Source organism: Peromyscus eremicus, chromosome 3 (genome assembly GCF_949786415.1).
Source record: "Peromyscus eremicus chromosome 3, PerEre_H2_v1, whole genome shotgun sequence".
Classification (NCBI taxonomy): Eukaryota; Metazoa; Chordata; class Mammalia; order Rodentia; family Cricetidae; genus Peromyscus; species Peromyscus eremicus.
The window spans coordinates 118,198,210-118,224,409 of record NC_081418.1 but is presented as its reverse complement, the minus strand read 5'-3'; the positions used below and the strand labels follow the sequence as shown (position 1 = coordinate 118,224,409).

The following is a 26,200-nucleotide window of genomic DNA, read 5'->3' as shown; positions in this document are numbered from 1 at the left end:
ATTCACAACCTAGCACAGCATCTTCTGTTTTATTGTTTCTCTCCTGTGCTAAAGTTGAACTGCACACATTCCCAGATGGCGGTCTCCAAAGATAAGTTAACCAAGAGGTAGTTTCTTTGTCTATAATTTATGGCCTTTCCCCCCTGTATACAAGAACTTCTCTGCAGAAGATGGTTCACTAATGATTTCAGCTGGGAAATGACAACTTGATTTTCAGAAGCCGAGGCTTCACACAAACTGTGCCGTTCAAGCACACCACTCAATCAGTTAGGAATATTCATGAAAATGAGAAAATGGGTTCACGGGTGTTTTGTGACCATGATTTCAATACCACTAATCTAGAGTGTCCCTGTTGGTTTGGCAGTTGACAGGAATCCCTAGTCAGCAGCTGGGAAAGGCAAAGTCTTTCTAAAGACAGGACTAATTTGTTTCCTGGTGAGAGGTGACAACCTGCCTCCATTTGCTTCAGATTTCTCAAAGATAATGACTTGTGTTTTCTTGTCCCAATTAACCACAGACTGCTGCTGGGAAGCTCACGTCCATGCAGATAACTGGGTTTCTTACCCACTGATAACCTCTTGTTATAGACACTGGAGAGAAATGCAGATTCAGTGTGGAATCATAAATACAAAGAGTAGGCACATCCACTTCTCCAGTTTTCTCACATCTTTAACAAGCTCAGTTTAGATTACCTAATAACTTAATCACTGGAAATAATCAAAGTGACACAGTTAATTATGATTGGCATCTGCTTAATTGTATGGCTTACTCTCAACTAGTTCCTAAGCCTAGACATTTGAACAGGATATTATTCACTGGACTCCATAAAGCCCTAACACATGATTAAGTATAAAAGAAATATTTTTACTGGATACTGTATAATAATATGCTACTTGAGACAATATTATTCCATATTACAGAACAACCTTTTTTTTAAAAAAAAAAACAAACAAACAAAAAACCACATACTGCATTGCTGATAATGGCTAAATTGATGCCAGATGGGAAGAAAAGGTTCTGTAAGAATCTGGAATAAGAAAACAAAGCCAATTATAAGTAGGAGCACACATTTCTCAGGAGTTAGGAGAAGACTAGGGCAGAGATCAAAATCACAGGATGCCAGCGCTTCAGAGAGGGGCTCACGGGTCAATGTTTATTCAGGGAAGGTCCTGAGAAAGCTGAGGTGAATGGAAAATTCCCTCAATAGGCCACTCAGACCACACACTCCCTCTGATGCATGGATTCTTTCTGTAGGGTTTCCCCAGAGCAGAGGTCCAGTCTGAAATGAATGTCAACAACAATAGAAAAATCAGGAATTTTATATTTTCAGTGGCCTACTTGTTTGCAGCTTTTTACCTTTTACTCGACATGAATAAGCCCCTGTGGTTACCTCCCATCTCCACTGCTCCTGCCCTCTCAGGTCACCTAGAGTTTCATAGCTCTTTAAATGTCTGTAAATAATGACCATCCCTCCCCCTTCCGCCCTCTGTGAGTCTTCTGTAGCTTAGCCAGCCTGACTTCCCATAGCTGTTCCTTTTATTGTTATCCCAGATGCCACTCTTTAAGCTGATTCCAAATCTTAATGTCTATCTGGAATTAAAAGCAATATCCTTCCCTGGTTTTATTGCCCCAAGTGCTATGGTAGATCTTAAAGGGTTCACTCTTTTGCTTAGGATACAGTATTACATTCTAGATTTAATTTGCATTTTTAGAAAGCATAGAGTGTAATTGAGCCATCAATTGCTTTATGGTCAACTAAAACCTCTAACATAAGCCTGACCCTGAAATTCATCATGAGCTTAGAACCTGAATGCAAATCCATATTTATGATGATTAAAATGAAACTTGTCACATTTGGCTCCCAAGATGATCTTTTCAAGGTAATTCTGAATGCTGATTCTGTCATTTAATCTATCCCCTAGTGATTCATATGATCAGAATTCACTCTGCATGTTATCAGCAGTGCCCAGTGCTGCTGATAAGAAATTTCAATAGCAAAAGGTTGAGGAAAGGAAGTAATAACTAGAGGTCTACCTCCACCACTGACATTGCTGTCCTCTATTCAAGCCATGTGGAAAGTTTAACCTGCAACACAGCAATATTGCAAAAGGTGGACTGGGGGCTGAAGAGATGGCTCATAGGTTAAGAGCACATGCTGTTCAAACAGACCACTTGAGTTTGCTTCCCAGGACCTCGATCAGGTAGCTCACAAACACCCTCAATTCCAGCTCCAGGAATCTGACACACTCTTCTGGGTTCCCAAGGGTATCTGCATTCATGTGTATATACTCACACACAAACATACATACACATGAATAAATCATTTTTTTAAAAGAGTGAACTATACAAAGTGACTTAGTTATATGAATGATTAAGTTGCTCTCTGGAAGGGTTTCTGGTGGAAGTTCATCCACTTTCACCTGTCCTAAAACAAAAGTTTAGAAAATGTGGATCTCTTTGAATGATGAGATTATCTATTTCTTATATTTCTGTAAATAATGTATAAATTTTTACATAATTAATAATACAAAATGTTGCATAACTAATACATAATATAAATTTCTTATGTATGTATTAATCACTTTCTAAATTTTCCTCAAAAATATAAAAATTCCCTATGATGTTATCAGGATCACTTAGCTCCAGTTCATAGAATCTGTTTTATTTTGATTAACAAGAAATTAAAACCACGAGTGCCTGTACTATCCTCAGCTCCTGGAGTATGCCCAGCAGTCCTTCAGGGCCCTCACCTATGATGTGAGCTCACCCCAGTTTTGCATTGTATTTTCCTTGAAGCGTTAAAACATTTTTGAGATTAGCATATGAGGTATTAGACATCACTGTGTCCTCTCATCTCCCACATTCCTCTGCTACTCCTGATTCCCCTTGTAGCCTCCCCGCAGCTCTGGCTTATTTTTCAGGTCCCTTATGTAGATTCGGGAAGTGTTTGCCTTTAGGTTATTATATAATATTCCTCTGACTGGCATTATTTTTGCTTTTAACTCTTTATCTTTACTAAGACTTATTTTTATTATTCTAAACATTTGTGTATATGTGTGTGAGTTTGTGCACATAAGTTCAAATGCCTGTGGAGTCCAGAAAAGGTCTCAGATTCCCTGGAACTTGAGTTATAGGCTGTTGGGATCTACTTGACATGGGTGCTGAAAATCAAACTCGGGTCCTCTGCAAAAGCAGCAGTTCTTTTAACTGCTAAGCCGTCTCTTCAGACCTTACTTTATACAAAAGATATTTATTTCTGTACATGAGTTTTTGAACATGTATGTTAGTGTGTGCATGCACATGAAGGCCAGAAGAGGATGTCTAGTGTTCTCTATCTATTCTTCTGCGTCAGGATCTCTCCCTGAACCTGGGGCTCATATTTTCTCTGCTAACCTGGAAACTAGTAAACCCCAACAATCTTCCTGCCCCTCCCCAGCTAGGAGTTAAGGTTACAGGTGTTTGGAAGAACACCCAGCTTGCTGTATTGGTACTTGGATCCAAAGGAACTCCAGTCCTCATGATAACAGATCAAATGCTCTTAACTTCTGAGCCATCTCTAGTCCCTTCTTTTACTTTTCTTGACATTATGAATTTTATCGATCTGTTAATTTTTGATTAGTTTTCACTTTTACTCCCTTTGCTAGTTACTCATTCTCCTTCCTCCATGTCCCTTGTATGCTGCGATGGTTAATACGGATTGTCAACTTCACGAACTCTAGAATCACCTTATAGACAAACCTCTGGGCATAGGTTGGGTTAATTGAGGAGGAAAGTTATGTTCTAAATGTGGGCAATATCAATTTGTGGATTGGTACCCCAGACTAAATAAAAAGGAGAAAAAGTAAGCTGGCTGGAAGCATTTATCTGTCCCTGCTTCCTCTGGACACAATGTGACCCTGCCGTCTTGAGCTCTTGCCACCATGGCTTTCCTCTATGATGGACTGTACCATAAAACTGTGAGCCCAAATGAACTCATCCTTGCATAAGGTGCTGTTGTCTTAGCAATGAGAAAAGGAACCACACATGCTCTTTGAATACACCTGTCCCTGCTTATCATCCACCCTTATAGCATTAGCTCCTACCCTTACAGCTTTTGCTCAAGGACATTCTTTGGGAACCTAGTTAAAGAGGAAAATTCTGGGTCCCATCTGTGGATCTTCTGGCTATGTGGATCTGGGGAACAGTCAGGAGCTGTATGTTTATTTAAGAGCTCCCATACTGCTCAGATGCTTTTGGTTGTGGCTTCTAGTAACCTAAGAAGGGGATGGTGTACCTGGTTATCCTCACACACTGGAGCTGCAATAGAGAGTCTTCAGCAACAATACTGGCCATTATTCTTAGACATTCTTTGTCTTATGCATTAAGGAAAGCTGAGGCAAACAGCTTAGTGATCAAATGTTCTTCCTACACTGTATGCAAAGCCAATGGAGACAGACAAACATTGTATCAAGAATGATCAGGGTAGGTCAAGAACATATATATATATATATGGAGGAGAAGGCGCCATTGATTAGACCCTGTGCATTTTATTTGGTTGGGGGAGACTGGCTCCCCCTTTCCTCCCCATCCACCCTCCACCAGGGTACTCTTGAGCAGGGAGAAATGAGGAATATGTAGATAGAAGTATAGAGGAGAGAGACAGTTAGAAACATAGAATAGCCTCGGGAGAGCCTGGGTCAAAACCCACCAGCCCCTTCTGTCTCTTCTACAGGGCTTTTAAAGGAATACCAAGGAGTGAAGCAAAAGACCTCTCCCCAGCACAGCCAAGTGCAGACCATCCCAGGCAACTGGTGACCATGCATGTGGTCAAGCCATCCCCGAATGCAGCTCTGCTGTGTAAAGCAAGCTCAGGTTTCACTAGAAAACCTTTGTGGGCTCCCACAACTGGTAAAGTAGAATCCAAGCTTTTCCTGCTCCAACAAACTTCTAAATGGGGAAAAGAGGGGAAGTTAGTAAGGTGTCAGTTGACACGTTTTCCAGTTTGGAAAATCTTCAAAGCAGATGTTGTCAATCTTCACTTAATAACATGTCTTGCACTTTTGCACACTGATTATAGACCCAAGAGAAGGCCACATGAAAAGTCACCACTGCTCTCAATGTTCTGCCCACACTTCCTCTCTTACACCGTGAACCCAGGAACCTACTTTCAGCTCCTCAAATGGATGCATAACAGAGAAAACCATTTTAACCTTTTAGAAATGGCCCCTGCTAAAGTAAATCACAGAGAGATGATGGAAATGTTAATTAACTTGCTTTCATCTTGGTCAGATTCTGCGTTTAACCTCAAGGCCTAGAGTCTTTTGGGTGTTTTTCTAAGATCTGATTGCCTATGACAGCCAGAGAAATTCAATCATGGTTCGGTGAGGCTGCTCCTTTGGGAGAGTCATACCCCTTTTGCCGCTGGTGCAGAAAACAAATGCCAAGAAAGGAAGGGGAGAGTCACTTGTGAATTATTTGGACACATTTCCTTTCCAGTTCAGGGTATGTAAAAGATCAAATCTTCTCTTTCAGAGTTGGGAGCAGGTGTTACAACCCTCCCTCCATGGGGCCACCTCTCTAACAAAAGGAGGGGGGTTATTTAACACAAGCATACACACTCCGTGTGCCCTCTGCTTTCTGTGTCTGTGAAAACTGCCAGTCAGACAAAGCAGGAAACCATGTGAAGTTCAAAGACAGGAGCAGGAGATAGGGTAGCTAATTTTGCTCTTGTTTTTATTTATTAAACAATTAGCCATTTAAAATCCATTTCCGCTAAGGAAGGAAGTAAACATTTAATGAACTGAAAAGCCCAACATAAACCATGTCTCTCCTCGGGTAGAGGAATAGCTCTGTGGAAAGATGACTGATGTAACCTGAAAAGATGAACTCGAGAAAGAGATGGATTTTTATTTATGCATTTAAAAATATATAACTTTAATAATGCTGAGGATGTGTGCAGAAGTGGTAGCAGAGGTAGGTCAGAGATCTATGCTTTTAATATCAACTTCCTCTCTGGTAAGAATTTTATCGCATTAATAGCTAAATCATACTGATTGTAAACCAGCTGAAATGAGGCAATTAGTATGGCCTATGACAGCCATGAAGAATGAAATGTGAGTTTTCCGATGCAAGCCAGATGGATATCTTCAATATATTTCTTATTATCTGCTTGTGGTAATAAGTTCAATTAAACTGAATCAGTACTACACAAGTGTCTTTGAATGGCTGGAAAAGAAATTAATTATGTGCTTCACATTTAATGAAGCTCGAGAGTCATATTGTTTGTTTGTTTGTTTGGCTAATTCTAACTGGAAAATGCTCATTAAGGAAAAAACAATCCATTTTTTTATCCTACTTTTTTTTTTAACCACAACAGAAAGCATTTGCATGGAGTGGGTTAAGTACCATTAGTACAACATTCATGTCTGGTCTACAAGATGAGGGAGAGAAACAGAAAATGCAGAACTGCTATCTAGATGATGTCAGCTGCAGTATGGAGTTCTGATCTGACAATTCAAATTTGCGATGGTCCATCACTATGGCAACAATTTATCAATACTCACTTCTGGAATTACCAGTTTTTAACACATCTTCGTATATCCTCACCTTTTTCCTCTAAGGATATATATTTAAAATTCTATGCAAGAAGATTATGAGTAACATTGCTAAAACCTTTCATACAAGAACACTCAACAGACTCTGCCAGCTCCAGTGGGACCAAGAGATGAGTCATTGTTCTCCTAGCTAATCACCCCAGCCTCTAGGCTCTAGGCCCAGGGGCACAACCCATGCTCCCATACCCCTACCCATTGCAGCCCCAGTTGCAAGCCAGCAGGCAAGACCCCTGCACGCAGGTCTGACTATACCACCACCCAACCGACTCTGTAACCTACAAGCCCCACTCCACCCCCAAACCCACCTATCCACCTGAGACTGCAACTGCTCCCTGAGACATAGACTCTGCCAGCTCTGATTGGACCAAGAGGTGTGTCATCGTTTTCCTATCCAGTTACCCCAGCTTCTAGTCCTTAGGCCCAGAGGCACAACCCATTCCCCTCATACCCTCACCCATTACAGCCCCAGTTGCAGGCCAGCAGCCAAGAATCTTGAGGGCAGGCTTTCCCACCACCACTCCTCATTGGACCCTGCAATCTACAAGACCCATTCTGTCCCCCAAACTCACCCATCTACCCAAGACCCCAGCAGCTTCCTGAGACACAAACACTGCCAGTGCTGATTTGACTAAGAGTAGCTCTCTGAGACACAGACACCGTTTACACCAATTAGAGGAAGAGATGGGTAGATGTCAGCGCAAGAATACATTCAACAACATAAAGAGCAATATGGTACCACCAGAACCTAATCATTCTACTATAGCAAGACTTGAACATTCCAATGTAGAAGAAGCAGAAGAAAACGACCTTAAAAATGACTTAATGAAAATGATAATGGCCTTTAAAGAGGAAATGAAAATTCCCTTGAAGAAATTTAAGAAAAGACAAACAAAAAATTGGAAGAAATCAATAAATCCCTCTTAAAAAGTCAAGAAAACCAAGAAAGAGCAATTAAGCAGGTAAAGGAAACAGTTCAATACTTGAAAATCGAAATAGAGGCAATAAAGAAGACACAAACTGAGGGAAGGCTGGAAATGGAAAATGTGAGTAAATGAACAGAAACTACAGATACAAGCATAACCAACAGAATGAGAGAGATGGAAGAGAGACTCTCTAGTGTTGAAGATACAGTAGAGGAAACAGATTCGTTGGTCAAAGAAAACATTAAAGTCATATCACAAAACATACAGGAAATTGGGGACAACATGAAAAGATCAAACCTAAGAATAATAAGGATAGAAGAAGGAGAAGAACACCAGCTCAAAGGCACAGAGGATATATTCAACAAAATCATAGAAAAAGACTTTCCCAACCTAAAGAAGGAAATGCCTATGAAGATACAAGAAGCTTACAGAACACCAAATAGACTAGATACAAAAAAAGTTCCCTTGCCACATAATAATCAAACCACTAAATATATAGAATAAAGAAAAAATATTAAGAGCTGCAAAGGAAAAAGGCCAAGTAACCATCAGAATAACAACCGACTTCTCAATAGAGACTCTGAAAGAAAGAAGGTCTGAACAGATGTATACAGACACTGAGAAACCATGGATGCCAGCCCAGACTATTATACCCAGCAAAACTCTCAATCACCATAGATGGAGTAAACAAGATATTCCATTGATTTAAACAATATCTATCCACAAATCCAGCCCTAAAGACAGTGCTAGAAGGAAAAATCCAGCCTAAGGAAGTTAGAAAACACAAGCAATAGATAATCCCACACCAACAAATCCCAAAGAACCGAAAAACACAATACTACCACCAAAAAATTACAGGTATTAACAATCACTGGTCATTAATATCCTTTAATATCAAAGGACTCAATTCACCAATAAAAACACATAGGCTAACAGAATGGATATGAAAATAGGATCCATCATTCTGTTGCATACAAGAAACACACCTCAACTTCAAAGACAGACACTACCTCAGAGTAAAGGGCTAGGAAAAGTCTTTTCAATCAAATAGACTTAAGAAGCAAGCTGGTGTAGCTATTCTAATATCTAACAATATAGACTTCAAACTAAAATGAATCAAAAAAGAACAAGAAAGACACGACATATTCATCACAAGAAAAATCCATTATGATGAAGTCTTAATTCTGAACGTTTATGCCCCAAATACAAGGGCACCAACATTTTTAAAAGAAACATTTCTAAAGCTTAAATCGCATATCAAACTCCATACACTAATAGCGGGAGACTTCAACACCCCACTCTCAACAATAGATAGGTCTGTCAGACAGAAACTTAACAGAGAAATAAGGTAACTAACAGACATTATGACACAAATGGACTTAATAGACATTTACAGAACATTCTACCCAGACACAAAAGAATATATCTTTTTCTCAGCACCTCATGGAACCTTTTCTAAAATTGATCATATACTTGGTCACAAATCAAATCTCAACAGATACAAAAAAATTGGAATAACCTCCTGTATTTTATTGGAACACTATGGCTTAAAGGTAGAATTCAACAACAACACAGAATTACAGAAAGCCTACAAACTCATGGAAACTGAATAATACTCAAGTGAATCACCAATGGGTCAAGGAAGAAATAAAGAAAGAAATTAAAGACTTCCTAGAATTCAATGAAAATGAAGGCACAACACACCCAAACTTATGGGACATTATAAAAGCAGTACTAAGAGGAAAGCTCATAGCTCTAAATGCCTACATAAAGAAGTTGGAGAAATCTCACACTAGCACTTTAACAGCACACCTGAAAGCTCTAGAACAAAAAGAAGCAAACTTACCCAGGATGAGTAGATGCCAGGAAATAATCAAATTGAGGGTTGAAATCAATAAAATAGAAACAAAGAGAACAGTACAAAGAATCAATGAAAAGAAGAGTTGGTTCTTTGAGAAAATCAACAAGATAGACAAACCCTTATTCAAACTAACCAAAAGACACAGAGAGAATATCCAAATTATCAAAATCAGAAATGAAAAGGGAGATATAACAACTGTCAGTGAGGAAATCCAGAGAATCATCAGGTAATACTTCAAAAACCTGTACTCCACAAAATTGGAAAATCTAAAAGAAACAGACAATTTTCTGAATCAGGACCATATACCAAAGTTAAATCAAGACTGGATAAACAATTTAAGTAGATCTATAACTCCTATGGAAATAGAAGCAGTCATTGAAAGTTTCCCAACGCAAAAAAAAAAAAAAAAAAAAAAAAAAAAAAAAAAAAAAAAAAAAAAAAAGCCCAAGGCTTTTGGTTTCAGTGCAGAATTCTACCAGAATTTTAAAGAAAAGCTAATACTAATACTCCTCAAATTGTTCCACACAATAAAAACAGAAGGAATATTGCCAAACTCTTTTTACAAGGTTACAATTACCCTGATACCCAAACCACACAAAGATGCAACAAAGAAAGAGAATTGCAGACCAACCTCCTTCATGAACATTGATGCAAAAATACTCAATAAAATACTGGCAAACCGAATCTAAGAACACATCAAAAAAAAATCATCCACCATGATCAAGTAGGCTTCATCCCAGAGATGCAGGGATGGTTCAACATATGAAAATCTGTCAGTGTAATCATCATATAAACCAATTGAAAGAAAAAACCACATGGTTATCTCAGTAGACGTCAAAAAAGTCTTTGACAAAATCCAACACCCCTTCATGACAGAGATCTTGGAGAGATCAGGAACACAAGGAACATACATAAACATAATAAAGGCAATTTACAGCAAGCCAACATCAAACTAAATGGAGAGAGACTCAAAGCAATTCCATCAAAATCACGAAGAAGACAAGACTGTCCATTCTCCTCATATCTATTCAATATAGTATTCAAAGTTCTAGTAAGAGCACTATGACAACAAAAGGAGATCAAGGGGATACAAATTGGAAAGGAAGAAGTCAAACTTTCACTATCTGCAGATGATATGATAGTATACATAAAGGACCCCAAAAAATCTACCAGGGAACTCCTACAACTGACAAACACCTTCAGCCTTCAGTAATGTGGCAGGATACAAGATTAACTAAAAAAACAAAACAAAACAAAACAAAAACAGTAGTCCTCCTATAATAAATGATAAATGAGTCAAGAAAGAAATCAGAGAATCATCACCCTTTACAATAGCCACAAATAATAAAAAACACCTTGGGGTAACTCTAACCAAACAAGTGAAAGACCTGTATGACAAGAACTTTAAGTCTTTGAAGAAAGAAATTAAAGAAGATATCAGAAAATGGAAAGATCTCCCATGCTCATGGATATGTAAAACCAACATAATAAAAATGGCAATCTTACCAAAAGCAATCTACAGATTCAATGCAATCCCCATCAAAATACCAACACAATTCTTCACAGACCTCGAATGAACAATATTCAACTTCACATAGATAAACAAACAAACAAACAAACAAACAAAAACTAGGATAGCTAAAACAATCCTTTACAGTAAAACAACTTCTGGAAGCATCACCATCCCTGACTTCAAGCTCTGCTATAAAGCTATAATAATAAAAAACAGCTTGGTATTGGCATAAAAACTGACATGTGGACCAATGGAATCAAATTGAAGATCCTGACAATAATCCACACACCTATGAACACCCGGTTTTTGACAAAAAAGCCAATACTGTACAATGGACTAAAGAAAGCATCTTCAACAAATGGTGCTGGCATAATTGGATGTCAACATGTAGAAGATTGGAAATAGGTCCATATCTATCACTATGCACAAAACTCAAATCCAAGTGGATCAAAGACCTCAAAATAAATTCAGCTACACTGAACCTGATAGAGGACAAAGTAGGAAGTAGTCTTGAACACATTGGCACAGGAGATCACTTCCTAAATATAGCACCGGTAGCACAGATACTAAGAGCAACAATTAATAAATAGGACCTCCTGAAACTGAGAAGTTTCTTTAAGGCAAAGGACACAGTAAATAAGACAAGATGAAAGCATACAGAATGGGAAAAGACCTTCACCAAATCCACATTTGACAGATGGCTGATCTCCAAAATATATAAAGAACTCAAGAAACTAGACAGCAAAAGGCCAAATGATCCAATTAAAAAATGGGATACAGATCTAAACAGAATTTTCAACAGAAGAATCTCAAGTGGTCAAAAGATATTTAAGGAATTGCTCAACATCCTTAGTCATCGTTGAAATGCAAATCAAAATGACTGAGATACCATCTTACACCAGTCAGAATAGCAAAGATCAAAAACACTGATGACAGCTTATGTTGGAGTGTATGAAGGGGAACACTCCTCCACTGTTGGTGGGAGTACAAACTTGTATAGCCACTTTGGAAGTCAGTATGACAACTTCTTAGAACAGGGGAAATCAATCTACCTCAAGACCCAAAGATAACACTCTTGGGCATATACCCAAGGGATGCTTAATCATGCCACAAGGACACTTGGTCAACTATGTTCATAGCAGCATTATTCGTAATAGCCAGAACATGGAAACAACCTAGATGCCCGTCAACTGAAGAATGGATAAAGAAAATACAGTACATATACACAATGGAGTATTAAACAGCTGTAAAAAAACAATGACATCATGAAATTTGCAGGCAAATGGATGGAACTAGAAAATATCATCCTGAGTGAGATAACTCAGACTCAGAAAAACAAGCATGGTATGTACTCACTCATAAGTGGATACTAGATGTAAAGCAAAGGATAATCAGACTACAACCCAAAGCTCCAGAGGAGCTAGGAAACAAGGAGGACCCAAAGAGGGACACATGGATCACCTTGGGAAAGGGAAACAGAGGAGATCTCCATAAGTAAACTGGGGTGTTGGTGAAATTATTTAGGCCACTCCACGTAGTTAAAAGGAGATTTATTTAATGGCGTAACTTACAAATTAAGGGATAGGTAGGTCGCGGGGTCTGGGGAAGGTGTATCGCAGTCCAGCGGTGTTCTCTGGAGCTCTCCTCTGTCTACCTCCACCATCCAGCGTCCTGGAACCAAGAGAGCGTTCGCCGATCCGGATCTCGGGTCCCCAGGCGCCTCCCTTGGCCCCGCCTTCTAGGCGTGACAGTTGCCGAAGTCTCAATGGGGGTTGGAACTTCCAGAACAAAGCTGGAATGGCTACCCACTACACTGGGGATGAGAGGGTGCAATGGATGGTAGGGGATGGGTGATAAGAACATGAGGGAACAGGATTGTTGAGCTGGAACAGGGACAGAGTAGGAGAGCAATGAAAGAGATATCTTGAAAGAGAGACATTATGGGGTAAGGGAGAAACCTGGTGCTAGGGAAATTCCCAGGAACCCACAAGGGTGACCCCAGATAATAGTGGAGAGGGTGCCTGAACTGGCCTACCCTGGTAATCAGATTGGTGAATACTTTAACTGTCATCATAGAGCCTTCATCCAGTAACTGATGGAAGCAGATGCAGAGATCTTCAACCAAGGAGCAGGCTGAGCCCTGGGAGCCCAGTTGAAGAAAGGGAAGAGGGACTATATGAACAAGAGGAGTCAAGATCATGATGGGGAAATCTTCAGATACAACTGAACCATGATCATAGGAACTCACGAACTTTAGACCAACAATGGTGGAATCTGAATGGGGCCGGACTAGATTCTCTGAATATGGGAGATAGTTGTGTAGCTGGTTCTGTTTGAGGGACCCCTGGCAGTGGGATCAGCATCTATCCTTGGTGCATGACCTGGTTTTCCAGAGCCCATTACCTATGGTGGGACACCTTGATGCATGGGGGAGGGGCTTGGTCCTACCTCAACAGAATGTACTAGATTTTGCTCTTCCCCATGGGAAGACTTACCCTTTTGGAGGAGAGGATGGGGCTGGGCCAGAGGGGAAGGTGGGGGAGGGGAAGAGCAGGAGGAGGGATAAGAGGAGACACTGTGGTTGGTATGTAAAATGAGTAAAAAAATTAAAAAAAAAAAAGAACACTCTAGGTCCCTTTTCCCATGGTTTATGTTTATGTTGCATATGTACTTTTTTGTTTGAAAATTACACAGCATAATTTTATATTACCAACTTGGCATTTAGCCATAATACATGAATTAAATAATACATCATGCACTGTTAGTCTTTAAAATGGCTTGTGTTATTTCTTTTCTTTGCATTTCTAGAGCATTTATCTGTGACTTCCTCCAGGGTAAGTGCCCAGAAGTGGAATTTCTGGTCCATACTGATTATATTTTTGTCAACTCTATTATCTGAGTGTCTATTTTGGTTGAATGTGTTCTGGTAGAAGAGCTACTTCAACTCCCCTCCCCCATCTCTTTCCCCAAACCCACCACTTCAAAGCCCACCAAACACAGCACCTCCCCCAGAGGGGCTCAAGACCACTTCCATAGGGTATATAAGCTGCATCCCAGAAAACAGACACATGGTTTTCTGTTTTCTCATCCCTGTCTCCTCTCTGGGGGGGGGGGGGTTTAAAGAATCACCGGGTATGCGAGCATACCCATTAAACCAGGGCTTTTCCTAATTTGGTCTGATTTGGATTTTTGAGTTGGCAGAGAGGCTTATCAGGGTGCAAAGAACTTACCAGAATGTGAATAGCATTCCAGGTGTTTGAGTACCATTTTACTTTCATGCTCATCCACAAAGCTACTGTTATCTTTTACTTAACTAATATGTAAATTAGTTGAATACTTAAATGTATTTTCATGATTATTAGTGATGAGGGTAATGCTTCCTTACAAGCTGGCTGACTCACAGTGTGTCTATTATACCAAAACACGAATGTGGTGATGCTTAGCTTTGGCCCAGATGCTAATAGGTCAAAGAGAACAGAATGAGTACAAAAAAATACAAGTCAAGGGATGCTGTTTTCCTCATAGTCAAGTATACAAAAGTCCAGAGGTGGGAAAGGTTCTCATGGAGCGCAACCTTCATAAACTTAATTCTCAATGCTACAAAGTCTCTTTCTTGAGAGATTTGGTTAAAAGAAGCAACCACTATGCCTACAGCTGGTACTGCTAAAGTCATATAGTTTGTGAAATCTATGTTGTTATTGTCAAGGTCCCCATGAATGTCAGAGGAAATCATTATGTCCTGTGCCATTAGATTTCCGAATATGTCAAGCTACTGTGATATGGGCAGAACACGAGGTACAACTGCCTATACTTTTTTTTGTTGTTTTGTTTTTCTACTATTTGAGATGCTAAGAGGATCTACTACTGACATGACCTGGCCACTGTACTATAGAAGGAACTATCATAATTAGTATTTAGCACTTCTAACCAATGAACTTTTCTTCCTTACTTTAGGTGCCTTGGGTCATAAATTGTGCTAATCCTATTAGGAAGGCCCTTAATTATCGCCTGGAAATAATTGGTTCCAGTGGAAGACATCTAATTAGGTCAAAATGTATTCTGTTATAAGGGTCTAAAGTTAAAAGCTTTTGTTGCGTGTTAGCAGCCAAACGTCATTGCTGGTTACTGATTTCTGATTGATCCCCAGTCAAATCTGGACAAAACCTTGAATAATTTTCCATGTAAGATGTAGGCTGCTTCAAAAGCATTTCCCCTGCCCCCAAAATGGTTCCAACTGAAAAGACTATGTTTTCCACCCACCTCTCTATACAGGAGAGGGTTGATAGTTCACAATGTCCCATTGAGTTAACACAGAAGACTAATTTTATACAGCCCACACTGGAGATGCTATACACAAGCTATGTTTCTGGGAAGAAATTTTCATTTCTGCTTTATACACGCATATATAATTATATGATAATACATAAACATATACCTATACATGTATGTATGTGATGGAATCATTACACACACACACACACACACACACACACACACAGATGAATGTACTTGAGGAAGCTGCTCTTTCTAAACATGGCTGAATGCTGTGGGATGTTCTGTATGTTAAGTGTGTTGCTCTGATTGGTTAATAAATAAAACACTGATTGGCCAGTAAGTATAGGTGGGACAAGGAGAGAGGAGAATTCTGGGAACAGGAAGGCTGAGGCAGAGAGACGCTGCCAGCCACCACTATGAGTACCAACATGTAAGGTACCGGTAAGCCACGAGCAGCATGGCAATTTATAGACTAATAGATTTGGGTTAATTTAAGATAGAAGAACTAGATAACAAGAAGCCTGCTGTGGCCATACAGTTTATAAGCAATATAAGTCTCTGTGTGTTTACTTGGTTGGGTCTGAGCGGCTGTGGGACTGGTGGGTGAGAGAGATTTGTCCTGACTGTGGGCCAGGCAGGACTGGAGAAAACTCCAGCTACAGCTGAAGTTTTGATGAGATGAACAATGATCACGTCATCTGGCAAGGAAGCAATCAATTGAATGTTCACTCAGTCAGTGGAACATCTTCAGTGTACAGGGTTGGAAACAAATGCAAAATTCACTTTTCCTTAGGAGTATATGGCATCTGAGGGAAGGCCTGCAGATAACTCTATCATAGCTCCTTGAAGTAAAAATTAATTTCTGTCTTATTATGAGCGTGATTACATGAAATGAATTAAAAGAAACAGATGCACAAAAAGAACTCAGCATTCAGGTGAAATTATGTTAAACTTTTAGTTGGCCTATCTCAGAAGTCAGTATCTCAACACATTAGTAAAGGAACAACCTGGGAAAAGAGCAAGGCAGAAAGAAGTTCAACTGGATGAGCCTGGTCACAGTGCAAGGTTTATGTGTTACAGAATCCCAGCGACTGTCCTTTACATTGTAGGGTCTATTTCTTGTAACTATATGAAGTTGCACAAATCCTATAGAGAATTAAGCTGAATACACTGTTGGGTGAATGGCTAGAGTTTTCATCCTGTGGCAGTTAATTACCTATTGCCTCTCTGTGTTTTCAACATATGTCCAACATATATTCAAGGTTCACTCTACCAATTCGGTAGTGGGACTAATGTCCTGGGAAAGAAATCTCTCTACCAACTGTAGCTAGTCATCTAATGGGAATTTCCAGCATGTAAGGTTAGGATGAGGTGCAAGCAGAACTATGTATGGTTGGGTTAGAGTACGTCTCACTCCAAACTTTGAAGAGTTATTTAAGGAAAAATTATCCTAAACAAAGGATCCACATACATCCAAAGAATTGAATAGCAAATATTTAAGGCCATGTAGGCCAAGAAACAAAGTTTCTGTATTAGCAACTCTACATTCTTGCTACAGTTTAAAAGCACAGTTATGTAAACAAATGGTCTGTGTGACTTCTAACTACACTTTATTTATGGATATTGAAATATAAATTTCATAAAATTTCCACATTCAAAAAATGACATTTCTTTCTCCAACCAGTTAAATTTGTGACTGCTATTCTTAGCTTTGGGGTATACAAAAACAGGCAGATGGCTGGATATAGCCTACTGGTCATGGTGTGCAAATTCATACATTCTCTAACTCAGGTGAGCAAAAGATCAGTTGGAGTACTCATTTAACATTTTTTTTTTCAGGTCTTATCTCTGGATGTGTAGATGCAGAAGGTTAGGGGCAAAGCCCAGGAGACCTGTGTGCCCAGGAATCACGCTACCCAATTTTTACTTGTGAGGGGACATGGACAATGTCTTTCATTTATAGGAGGATGCCTGTCAAAGCATAGACTGAAACCAGTAACCACAGTTACACAAGGTCACTTTGGAGGTAGTTGGGCAAGATAACCATGGTAATTACATCCATGGCTTTAAGAGCCTGCATTTCAGGCTGAGCCCTGGAGGTGATCAATAGAAGACAGGGATGTTATTACTATTTTTATCTTGTCCATCCACAGCCAAGACAAACACTCTCAGGTGCTCTGCTTTAGGCCTATGACAAAAATACTTATCATATAAAACCTGTGTAGCCACGCAAAACAGCACACAGTTAATTCTGGTATGAAGTTAAAAATGAATTATTGAGTCCAGTCCTACATGTAAAAGTAGCTGGCCCTTCTTATAGATCTTAATGACATTGACATAAATGCTTATCATGTAAAGGTAGCTGGCCCTTCTTGTAGCTCTTAATAACATTGACATAAATGCATATCTTTGTTTAAAGATAAGTAGGATACTTTCTGTTAGGACTGGGGAGTCTGATTTGAAAAGTGTTTTTGCTTAGGGTTAAACAGCAAACAGATTCCAAATATACTACAACTAGCAACAAAAATAAAATCAGCCAAACTTAGAAATTCAGACGATAGGAGGATAATCTGGAGTGTCCCGAGTACCTGTCAGAATCCCAGAGTCTGGAAGCCTGCTCATGCATAATCAGAATAGTTAGTTATCCCTTAGATGGAGTCTTGCCAGGGATTTTTTTAAACCTCCTGTCTCATGTAGAGGATATGTCCCCTTCTCCTCCCCTACTTACTGACCTCATGTCTGAAAATATCTATTTTCTGCCTTTCTCCAAATAACTGGGCCAGACCTAGTGAGTAAGAGAATTAAATTTTAAGAGAGTGGCTAATGACACAATTATTGTAAAAATGTTAGGGGAAAAATGTGTTCTGATGTCTGACCTTCCCAGAGTTCTAATCCTAGACATATGAAGAGATCAAAATGAACACAAGCACATTTTAAGGTTAGAGAGCAACTTCTCTGATAAGTCAGTCTCTTTGTAGATCCGGAAAGTAAATTAAAATACAGCAATATATCATATCCCAGGCTAAGTGACTACAGTTGTACTAAAGGTGGGGGCTTTTGATGTGGGATTGAGTACTTGGCATAGTTCATGCTGAGTTCAGAATGGTTTTCCTTTGCTTTTATTGTGCTTTATGAAGCAGATTTCTCAATTGTATTTCTCAGTTATGTTAACGTCCTTGGTAGAGACTTGGCAGCATATTCCCCACTACATATGGGCACTGCCCCTTAACACGGGTGGAAGTCAGTCTCAACCGCCGAGAAACACAAGAGCTTCCTAATCACCTTGGATCATCCTTAAAGTAACAGGATTTTTATCTTCTAGGACCCTACAGAACAAATGAAGTTCATATCCCCACCCCTATATCACAACAATACAAGAATTGGAGGGACTTGGTAGAGAAGTAGATTACATCTGAGTGCCAGTGACCAGTTCCAGAGAGACCACTGAAGCACATGAAGTCCAACTAGGCAGGGGGGTCCTTGGCTGGAACACCCTGACTTTATTGTTCACACATGAGCATGTCTGCCTTCCTTCCTTCATATTTCCCATGTTCCTCCTCTCCTAGGCCTTCCTCTTTTTTTAATTGTTCTGAAAATTTTAGGGTTTTTTTTTTCTTTTTGTTTTTCCTGAGACAGTGTCTCTTGTAGTCCAGGCTAGCCTCAAATTCTCTATATAACCAAGGCTAGCCTTGAAACACTGATCATCTTGCCTTGGTCTCCCAAGTGCTGGTATTATAAGCATGCAGAAATTTGGAGTTTTTTTTCCCGTGTGTGTGTGTGTGTGTGTGTGTGTGTGTGTGTGTGTGTGTGTGTGTGCATGTTCTTGGATGTGCAGGTGAACATGTATATTGTATATGACATGCATGTGAAGGTCGGAGGCAGACATCCAGTGTGGTTCTCTGAGAGCTGTCCACCTTGTTTTCTTGTGACAATGCCATGCCAAGTGGGCAAAACTGACTGGTTGGGGAACCCCGGGGTCTTCCCTGCCTGGGAATTATGAATGTATGTCACTGGGCCTTGCTTTTAAAATTCTGTGTTCTGGGGACTGAACACAGGTCCTTATGCTTGCCAGACTACCACTTTTTGATAGAGCTTCATTAGCCCAGTACTTAGAGTCAGAAAGCTCTATGCACACACCTTTATTCACCATAGGCAGGAAATCCTACTCCTATCCTATGTCTTTCTAAATCCACTAGAATTCACTCAAAAATGGCTCTGGAGGGGTAGTTCCTGTCTTTAGCAATGCACACAGCACACTCACTACTTTCGCATATCCTTCTGTAACAATGAATACTTAATTCTCTTATGTATACTGACTTAATTAAATGTATTTTAACAGTGTTTTTTTTTTAATTCATTGCTATTGACAGAAAACTACTGTTTTCCTAATACACACCAAAACACATAAATGATTACTAAAATTAAAAACATTTAATAGTGAACTCCCTAAAACTCTTGTACTATAGTTGAGGAACTACTGTTCCCATCCTATTAGATGGCAAGAAATAAATTAATTTGTGATGATAAGTAAAAGCTATTATCTCAGCAATATTTATATCTATACAAACATGTGGTGGCCATGATATGCTTCATCATGGTGTATCTGGAAGCTTTATGTTGTGGGGACATACAAGATAGCAGCAGACAACTGTACAGTTGGTCGGGAATAGTTTCTCCGTCTTTCTTGTGGCACCATGGCATATGAATTCTGATGAGAAAATATCCTACTCTCCACAGTGAGGCATGGAAATATGATTTCTATGTGTATCTTACTTTCCCTTTCTAATTATTCTACTGGATTAGAAACTTCATTAAGTGTTCAGTGATTTAGAATGTGTGCATAGCCATTTCATTATAATATGAATAACAACAATGTCCATAACAAAAACCACCACCACTATTTCCAGGAACTCCTTCTTATTACTTAATGTGGATCACCACAGCCATGGAAACCATTCCAAGAGGCCAGCATGACTATAATCTCCATATAAAAGATATCACTCTAAGGTCATAGAGATAGTAAGTGGAAGAAATGAGACTTAGGCACATCTCTTTGACTTTAATCTTGGTCTTTAATAATAATTTAACACAGTGTTCTGGAATTCACTTATATCTGCATAAGTGGGATGTCATCCTAACAGGCTTGAACTTGACTACCAACCATCTCTGAAAGCTTGGGCTCTCTATCTTGGTTCTAGTCAATCCCTACATTTCCTCTGGCATCTGACATAACCATACATTAATAAAGGCTTTGAGCTAGAACTCTATGCTATAAATATTAGCTACCCTCTTTTTCCTTTGCCCTGTGAAACAGAGTGAACCCACAGTTGTATGCCTATTCTACTGGCCTAGAGAATAATTAATAAACCAAAATAGTTGTAGTCTATCTAAATATAGAACTACGTCTAACTAAATCTCTTTGGCTTCCAATTCTTCATCTATACATATAAGTATATTCATGATAAAAAGAGGTGACAGAAAATTGTCAACTTCCAATGACCCTGACATATATAATGAGGTGATTTTTTTTTAACTTCATCCTTAAGTTATAATTGAGGTAAATATTCTTTTTGAATATTTTTGCTTGCCTTAGGGTGTCTTACTTCAGAGAGGAAGCTCCAAATAGGTCAGTAAGAAAGAACATGAAGTGTCTCATCAGCATGCATTGCACATCAGCAGGGGAAAATGGCCTCAAAGTATTCTTGTAGAACCAGGGAGAACTTGCAGTCAGCTGTCTGGGCTTAAGTCCATCCATTTGTGGTGACCTCCAACAAGTCACCACACTGAGTGTTATTTTTATTCAAAGCACTACCAAGTTTCCTGCAACTAAAAAATCCTAAGACTGACTGTGCAAGACACAAGGTGATAGAAATTCAAATGAAATGTAAATTAAGATCTCATCCTTTATAATTCTCAACACTTCCAGCAATGCCATGGTGTTGGGACAGTTCCACATTATGCGCTATGCCAGGAGCATAAAGGACTTTCAGTCGTGAAATATAAAGCACCCAGACTAAGAGATGAGGGACATTTGATTTCCTTAAAACTGACAGGGATGGCTGGGTGACTTAAGCAAAGCACAGAGGTGATCAAAACCCTTTATTACTTGGAGAAGCCATATCCGTATCTCTGAATACCCAGGGCAGCTCTTTGTAAAACTGCCAATGTCATTGTTTAAGCAATGTTTGCTAAAAATAGTACTTGAATCATGGGTTTTTAATTTGTTAGCACAGGGTTCCTCGACATGAATTTCAAACCTATAGAGACTGGAAAGAAATTTAATTAAAGGACTGCAGATAACATTCGTTACAACACTATAACAGACACAATGGCTGTAATTCTCAAATTGTATTGGACGATGCTGAAATAAGATAGTCTTTCAATCGTATTCATTACCAACGGTTCTCGAAGGATTGTTAATCATATCATGTTTGCTGTGATGAATTAATCTAGCAACAGTGATATCTATACATATTAATATGAACACTGCCATGTCTATAGATTCTATTATTAGAAGTGAAGACACATGAGCTCTTCGAGTTAGCCATTACCTTTCACGATCACGTTCCCAGTACTGCTGGCAGTTCCGAAATGGTTAGTGGCTATACAGGTGTAACTTCCAGCATCTGATTTAGTCACATTGACGATTCTGAGGTTTCCATCTTCAGAAATGGTAATTCTGAAAGCCAAACAAATAAGCAAAATGTTGTGAAGTTCATCTCCTGAGAAACGACTTCTGTCATTCTGTTGCCTTTCACATTATAAATCATAGTTACATCATTTGACAGCCTTCTTTATTTTTAGGAAGTTTGTCTACATATGCATAAACATTGGCATGTGTCATGTGTTTAATGCTTTCCCTTTTTTTCTTGCTAATAAAACTTGGGTTTGGATAATAATTATGAATATTAGATTGGTTGTAGCTATTTCTCTTTCTGTAATAAGTCTGACTATACAATGCAAAGGGAAATCTTGAAGACCCCCATTAGTTTTTAAAACTGCTAATAAAAAATTAGAAGAGGGCATTGAGGAAATACCTCAGTTGGTGAAATGCTTGCCATGGAATGGTAAGGACCTGAGTTCCATTTCCAGAACCCATGTGAAAAGAGTGGAGTCAGGTAGCATGGGCTTATAATCCTAGCAGTAGGAAGGCAGAGGCAGGTGGATGCCTGACACTGACTGGTCAGCCAGTCTAGCTTGCCCAATGAGCTCCAAATGAGTAAGAGACCTTGTCTTAAAAACTAAAGTGGCCAGCATGTGAGGAACGATCAAGGTTTACCCCTGGCCTCCATATGAACACCCCCACACCCTCAGGAGCGCTCTCTCTCTCTGTCTCTATCTCTGTCTCTGTCTCTGTCTCTCTCTGTCACACACACACACACACACACACACACACACACACACACACACATACACACATCTCTTGCTTGTTTTATGTTTTGCTTTCAGTGACTTTTAGTCACATTTGTCCTTACAAGTTCCTAGAGTATTTCAGATCTGTTCCTACCTCAGGGCCTTTGAACTTGCTATTCTGCCAGACTTGGGCATTACTTCCCTTTGTTACTTGTTCCTTGTCCTGTATCTTCTGAGAGCAGGGACAGTGTTCATCTTATGATTTAACTTGCATCTGGTATACTGGAGAAAGTGGACTAAATGCCCTATAAACTATTAAGTGGTAGAATGAATGGGTATATAAGTAAATTCTATTCTAAGAATTGACATATGTTATGGAAATTTCACGTTGCCAGGCCACAGGTGCTAGTAAATACTCTAGCCGAGAATCTAGAATGGGCAGAATTTCACTTCACAGAACTTGTGACTGGGCTTTTTTATTTTCAATAAACATAACTCAAGGTTTAAATTTACTGTGTTGCAGACCTGGTGTTTACTATTTCTTGCATAATGAAGCTATAGCTCTTCTCAGGGTCTGTTCCAGATTCTATGAGCAAGTTAGCTAGAGCATGAAAAACTTAACAAAGGATGATGGAATCACAAATATGAGCGTTTGCCCCATACTTCCCTTCTGGACAAGAGGTGAGTGCCTGGGCTCAGCCTAGATCCCATCCCTGGGCACCAGCCACTCCGGGGAAGACCTGCCCAACTTAGCCCCAGGTTCTGGCCACCCAGCAGGATCCCTTCTACCCCCACCCCTACCGGGAAGGCTCCCCTTCTCCAAGACCCCCAGCAGACCCTGCAATCTCCACGCCCTGCCCCCATACCCATCATCGCCCAAGACCCCAGCCACTTCTTGAGACTTAGAGACCAGCCCCCAGCTCCTATCCTGCCCCGGACTTCCCATCTGGACAAGAGCTCCCATCTGGACAAGAGAGAGAGACTTCCTGAATCTGTCAGCTCTGTCTTGACCAAGTGCGCTGATAAGACCAAGAACGAACCACAAGGAGATGTGCAGACGTCAAGGCAGAAGTACATACAGCAAAATGAAGAGCAACACAGCATCACCAGAACCTAGCCCTCCTCCAACATCTAGACCTGAACATCAAAAATTGGAAGAAGCAAAAGAAAACAGCCTTATGAATAACATCATGAAGAAGGCAGAGGCTTATATAGAGGAAAAGACAAACAAAAAATGGGAAGAATGCTATAAAAAACTAGAGGGAAGGACAAATAAAGTAGAAGAAAACAATAAAGCCCTGAAAGAAAATCATGAAAAAGCAATGAAACAGATGAAGGAAACAGTCCAAGACCTGAAAAGGGAAATAGAAAAAATGAAGAAGACACAAACAGAGGGAATGCTGGAAATACAAAGATGAGTGTTTATGCATCGATCATGCCAGTTCTGCTTGCCCAGCTTTGTTAACCTTTGGTCTCCTTGTCTGTGAATCAGAACTTATTAAGCAAATCTGATTGGCTTTTGGAAAGAATAGGTTCTGTTTCTAACATGTTCCCTGGTATTTACCAGCCAGCAATGTCTTTCATCTTTTTGTTTCATTGATTATTAATCAAATTATTTGTTGTTGTTCTGTTTTACTTTTTTTTTGAGAAAGGGTCTCACTATATAGCCCAGGCTGGTCTTGTATTTCTGACCCCAGTGCTGGAATTATGGGTGAGTACTAAAATACCTGGCCTCTTTCATCTTGAAACATGAACTATTATTTAGTCCCTTCAACATATGGTGGGTTAAGATAGACCAAACCCTCTTCAGTACTTTCATTTTATATTGTAGTCAAGTCAGCTTATAAAAAAACTAAGTCATCTCAAATCAATGGAGATGGCACAGAGAGGCAGCTCGAGTGTTGTGGTTGGTTGGTCTGTACCAGTGGATGGTGTCTGTGGCTGCATTGCTTTCTGCTGGAGGCCTGGAGTCAGGAACAGTGGCTTCTGGGCTGAGATAGATGCCCTGTGGAAGCTAAGAAGCCATGTTGGAACCATGGCCATTACAGTGGTAGCAGCTTCTGGCAGCTGGGCTGAAAGGGCTGTCTTGGTACTTGTATGTTTCATGTTTTATAAGCCACAAAACCTATGGAGACTCAATTAAAGAAAAGTTTTCAACATAACCAAAACCTGCCCTCAGCAATGGTTGTGGTCCTATTGAGTTTGAGTCAGAATCACATAAGAGGAAGCAGGCTAAAAACTAGGCACAGGACCTATTTGCAAAACATGGAGAAAAGGAGCTGCTCATTGGAGACTTTTGTTTCTAAATCATCTAGGCAAAGAAAGATGTAGGAACCAAAACCGGCAAAGCTTAGTAGAACCAATAGAAGATGAGCTATAAAGTCAGGTAATGTATCTACACAAGCTCTATATAAGGTTGAGGCTGTCAACATCTGCCATGGAGGGAGGTCCCACCTTTCCCTGTAGATTTATACTCAGTCAATGGTTGATGTGTGAGAGAGAGGGATGTTTTCTTTAGTGGTGCAGGCACCAATAAGGTACCATGTAAATAAGCCATTACTCATACTCCTGTAAACAACCTTAATGAAAGTCATTGAGCCATATACACAGGACATGAAGGTCGAAAGAGAGAGAGTTTAGAAGAGGAGGGGTATTAGCTAGAGTAGGATTGGGGGGAAGGGTAATAGGAAGTGAATGTGATTAAAATACATCATGTACACATATGAACATGTCAGAAAAAAGATCATTATTATGTACAAAAAATATAGTAAATAATGATGAAGTTCCTATTAATTTTATACATAGATAATACTTCCTGTAAAAATTCCTCAAAGCTATGGTTTTAAAAAGTATTCTTGCTTCAGCTAAATCAAAGCCTTGGTTGAAAACACAAAGATGCAGACAGGAGGCCTTCTGCTCACTCACTCTCCAAGACACATGCAGTTCCTCACTGAGCAGCATTTGATTCCTTATTTACCAGAGAGCAGATGTACTGACTGAAGTGGAATGGCGATCACATCTTAATTACCTCAATAATAACAAAAATAGCTTTCAAGGACTTAATCATATTCCTAGTTATGAGACAATTTGCTGGAAATTGAGAAATGTCAGCATACAATAACTCAGTAAATAGGGCGGCATTCATATTTTGGATGTGAATTCATCTAACGTGAGGTAGATGAGCCTGAGGCATAGTAAACTCTCAGAGGGTTACTTTCAATGAACAAAGGTCTATTAATGGATTGTTTAAATTAAAACAGTATCAGTGTAATTCCAAAATCCTGAAGCTATTGCCTAAATTAAACCATACTATGCAAACCTATGGATCAGGAAGGGGCAGAGGACTTCCCAGAAAAGTACTTGGGCCCTAGGCTGACCCTGACACATGTCAAGTGTATAAATTGACCACAGTATTTATGCTAAAAGACAAGGCAGCTCAACCTTTTCAGAACTGATACTTTGAAGTAGATGAGTCTTAGTCTTTGGGAAGGACACCAAGCAGAATACTAGGGCTCTTTCAGACCCTCCCCCGCATCCTCCTATGTTCAGACAATCGAAAAGGCTTGAGGGGACCTGTCCTTGGAAAGAGGGCAAATTTAACTTCTAGTTGAGAACTGGTCTAAGTCAATTTGTTATTTCAGTGACTGGCATTGGTTCCATTCCATGCTTTACCTATCCCAAT

General features: G+C 39.6%; 1 protein-coding gene across 6 annotated transcripts in view; it reads right to left on the bottom strand.

Moving 5' to 3' along the window:
• Positions 1 to 26,200, bottom strand: part of LOC131906031 (contactin-4) — a 350,158-nt gene that overhangs the window by 73,124 nt on the left and 250,834 nt on the right. For all 6 annotated transcript variants that reach the window (XM_059256813.1, XM_059256815.1, XM_059256814.1 and 3 more), the window contains exon 9: positions 21,717 to 21,844. In XM_059256813.1, coding sequence (XP_059112796.1) covers positions 21,717 to 21,844 — 128 coding nt within the window. The remainder of the gene's footprint in view (positions 1 to 21,716; positions 21,845 to 26,200) is intronic.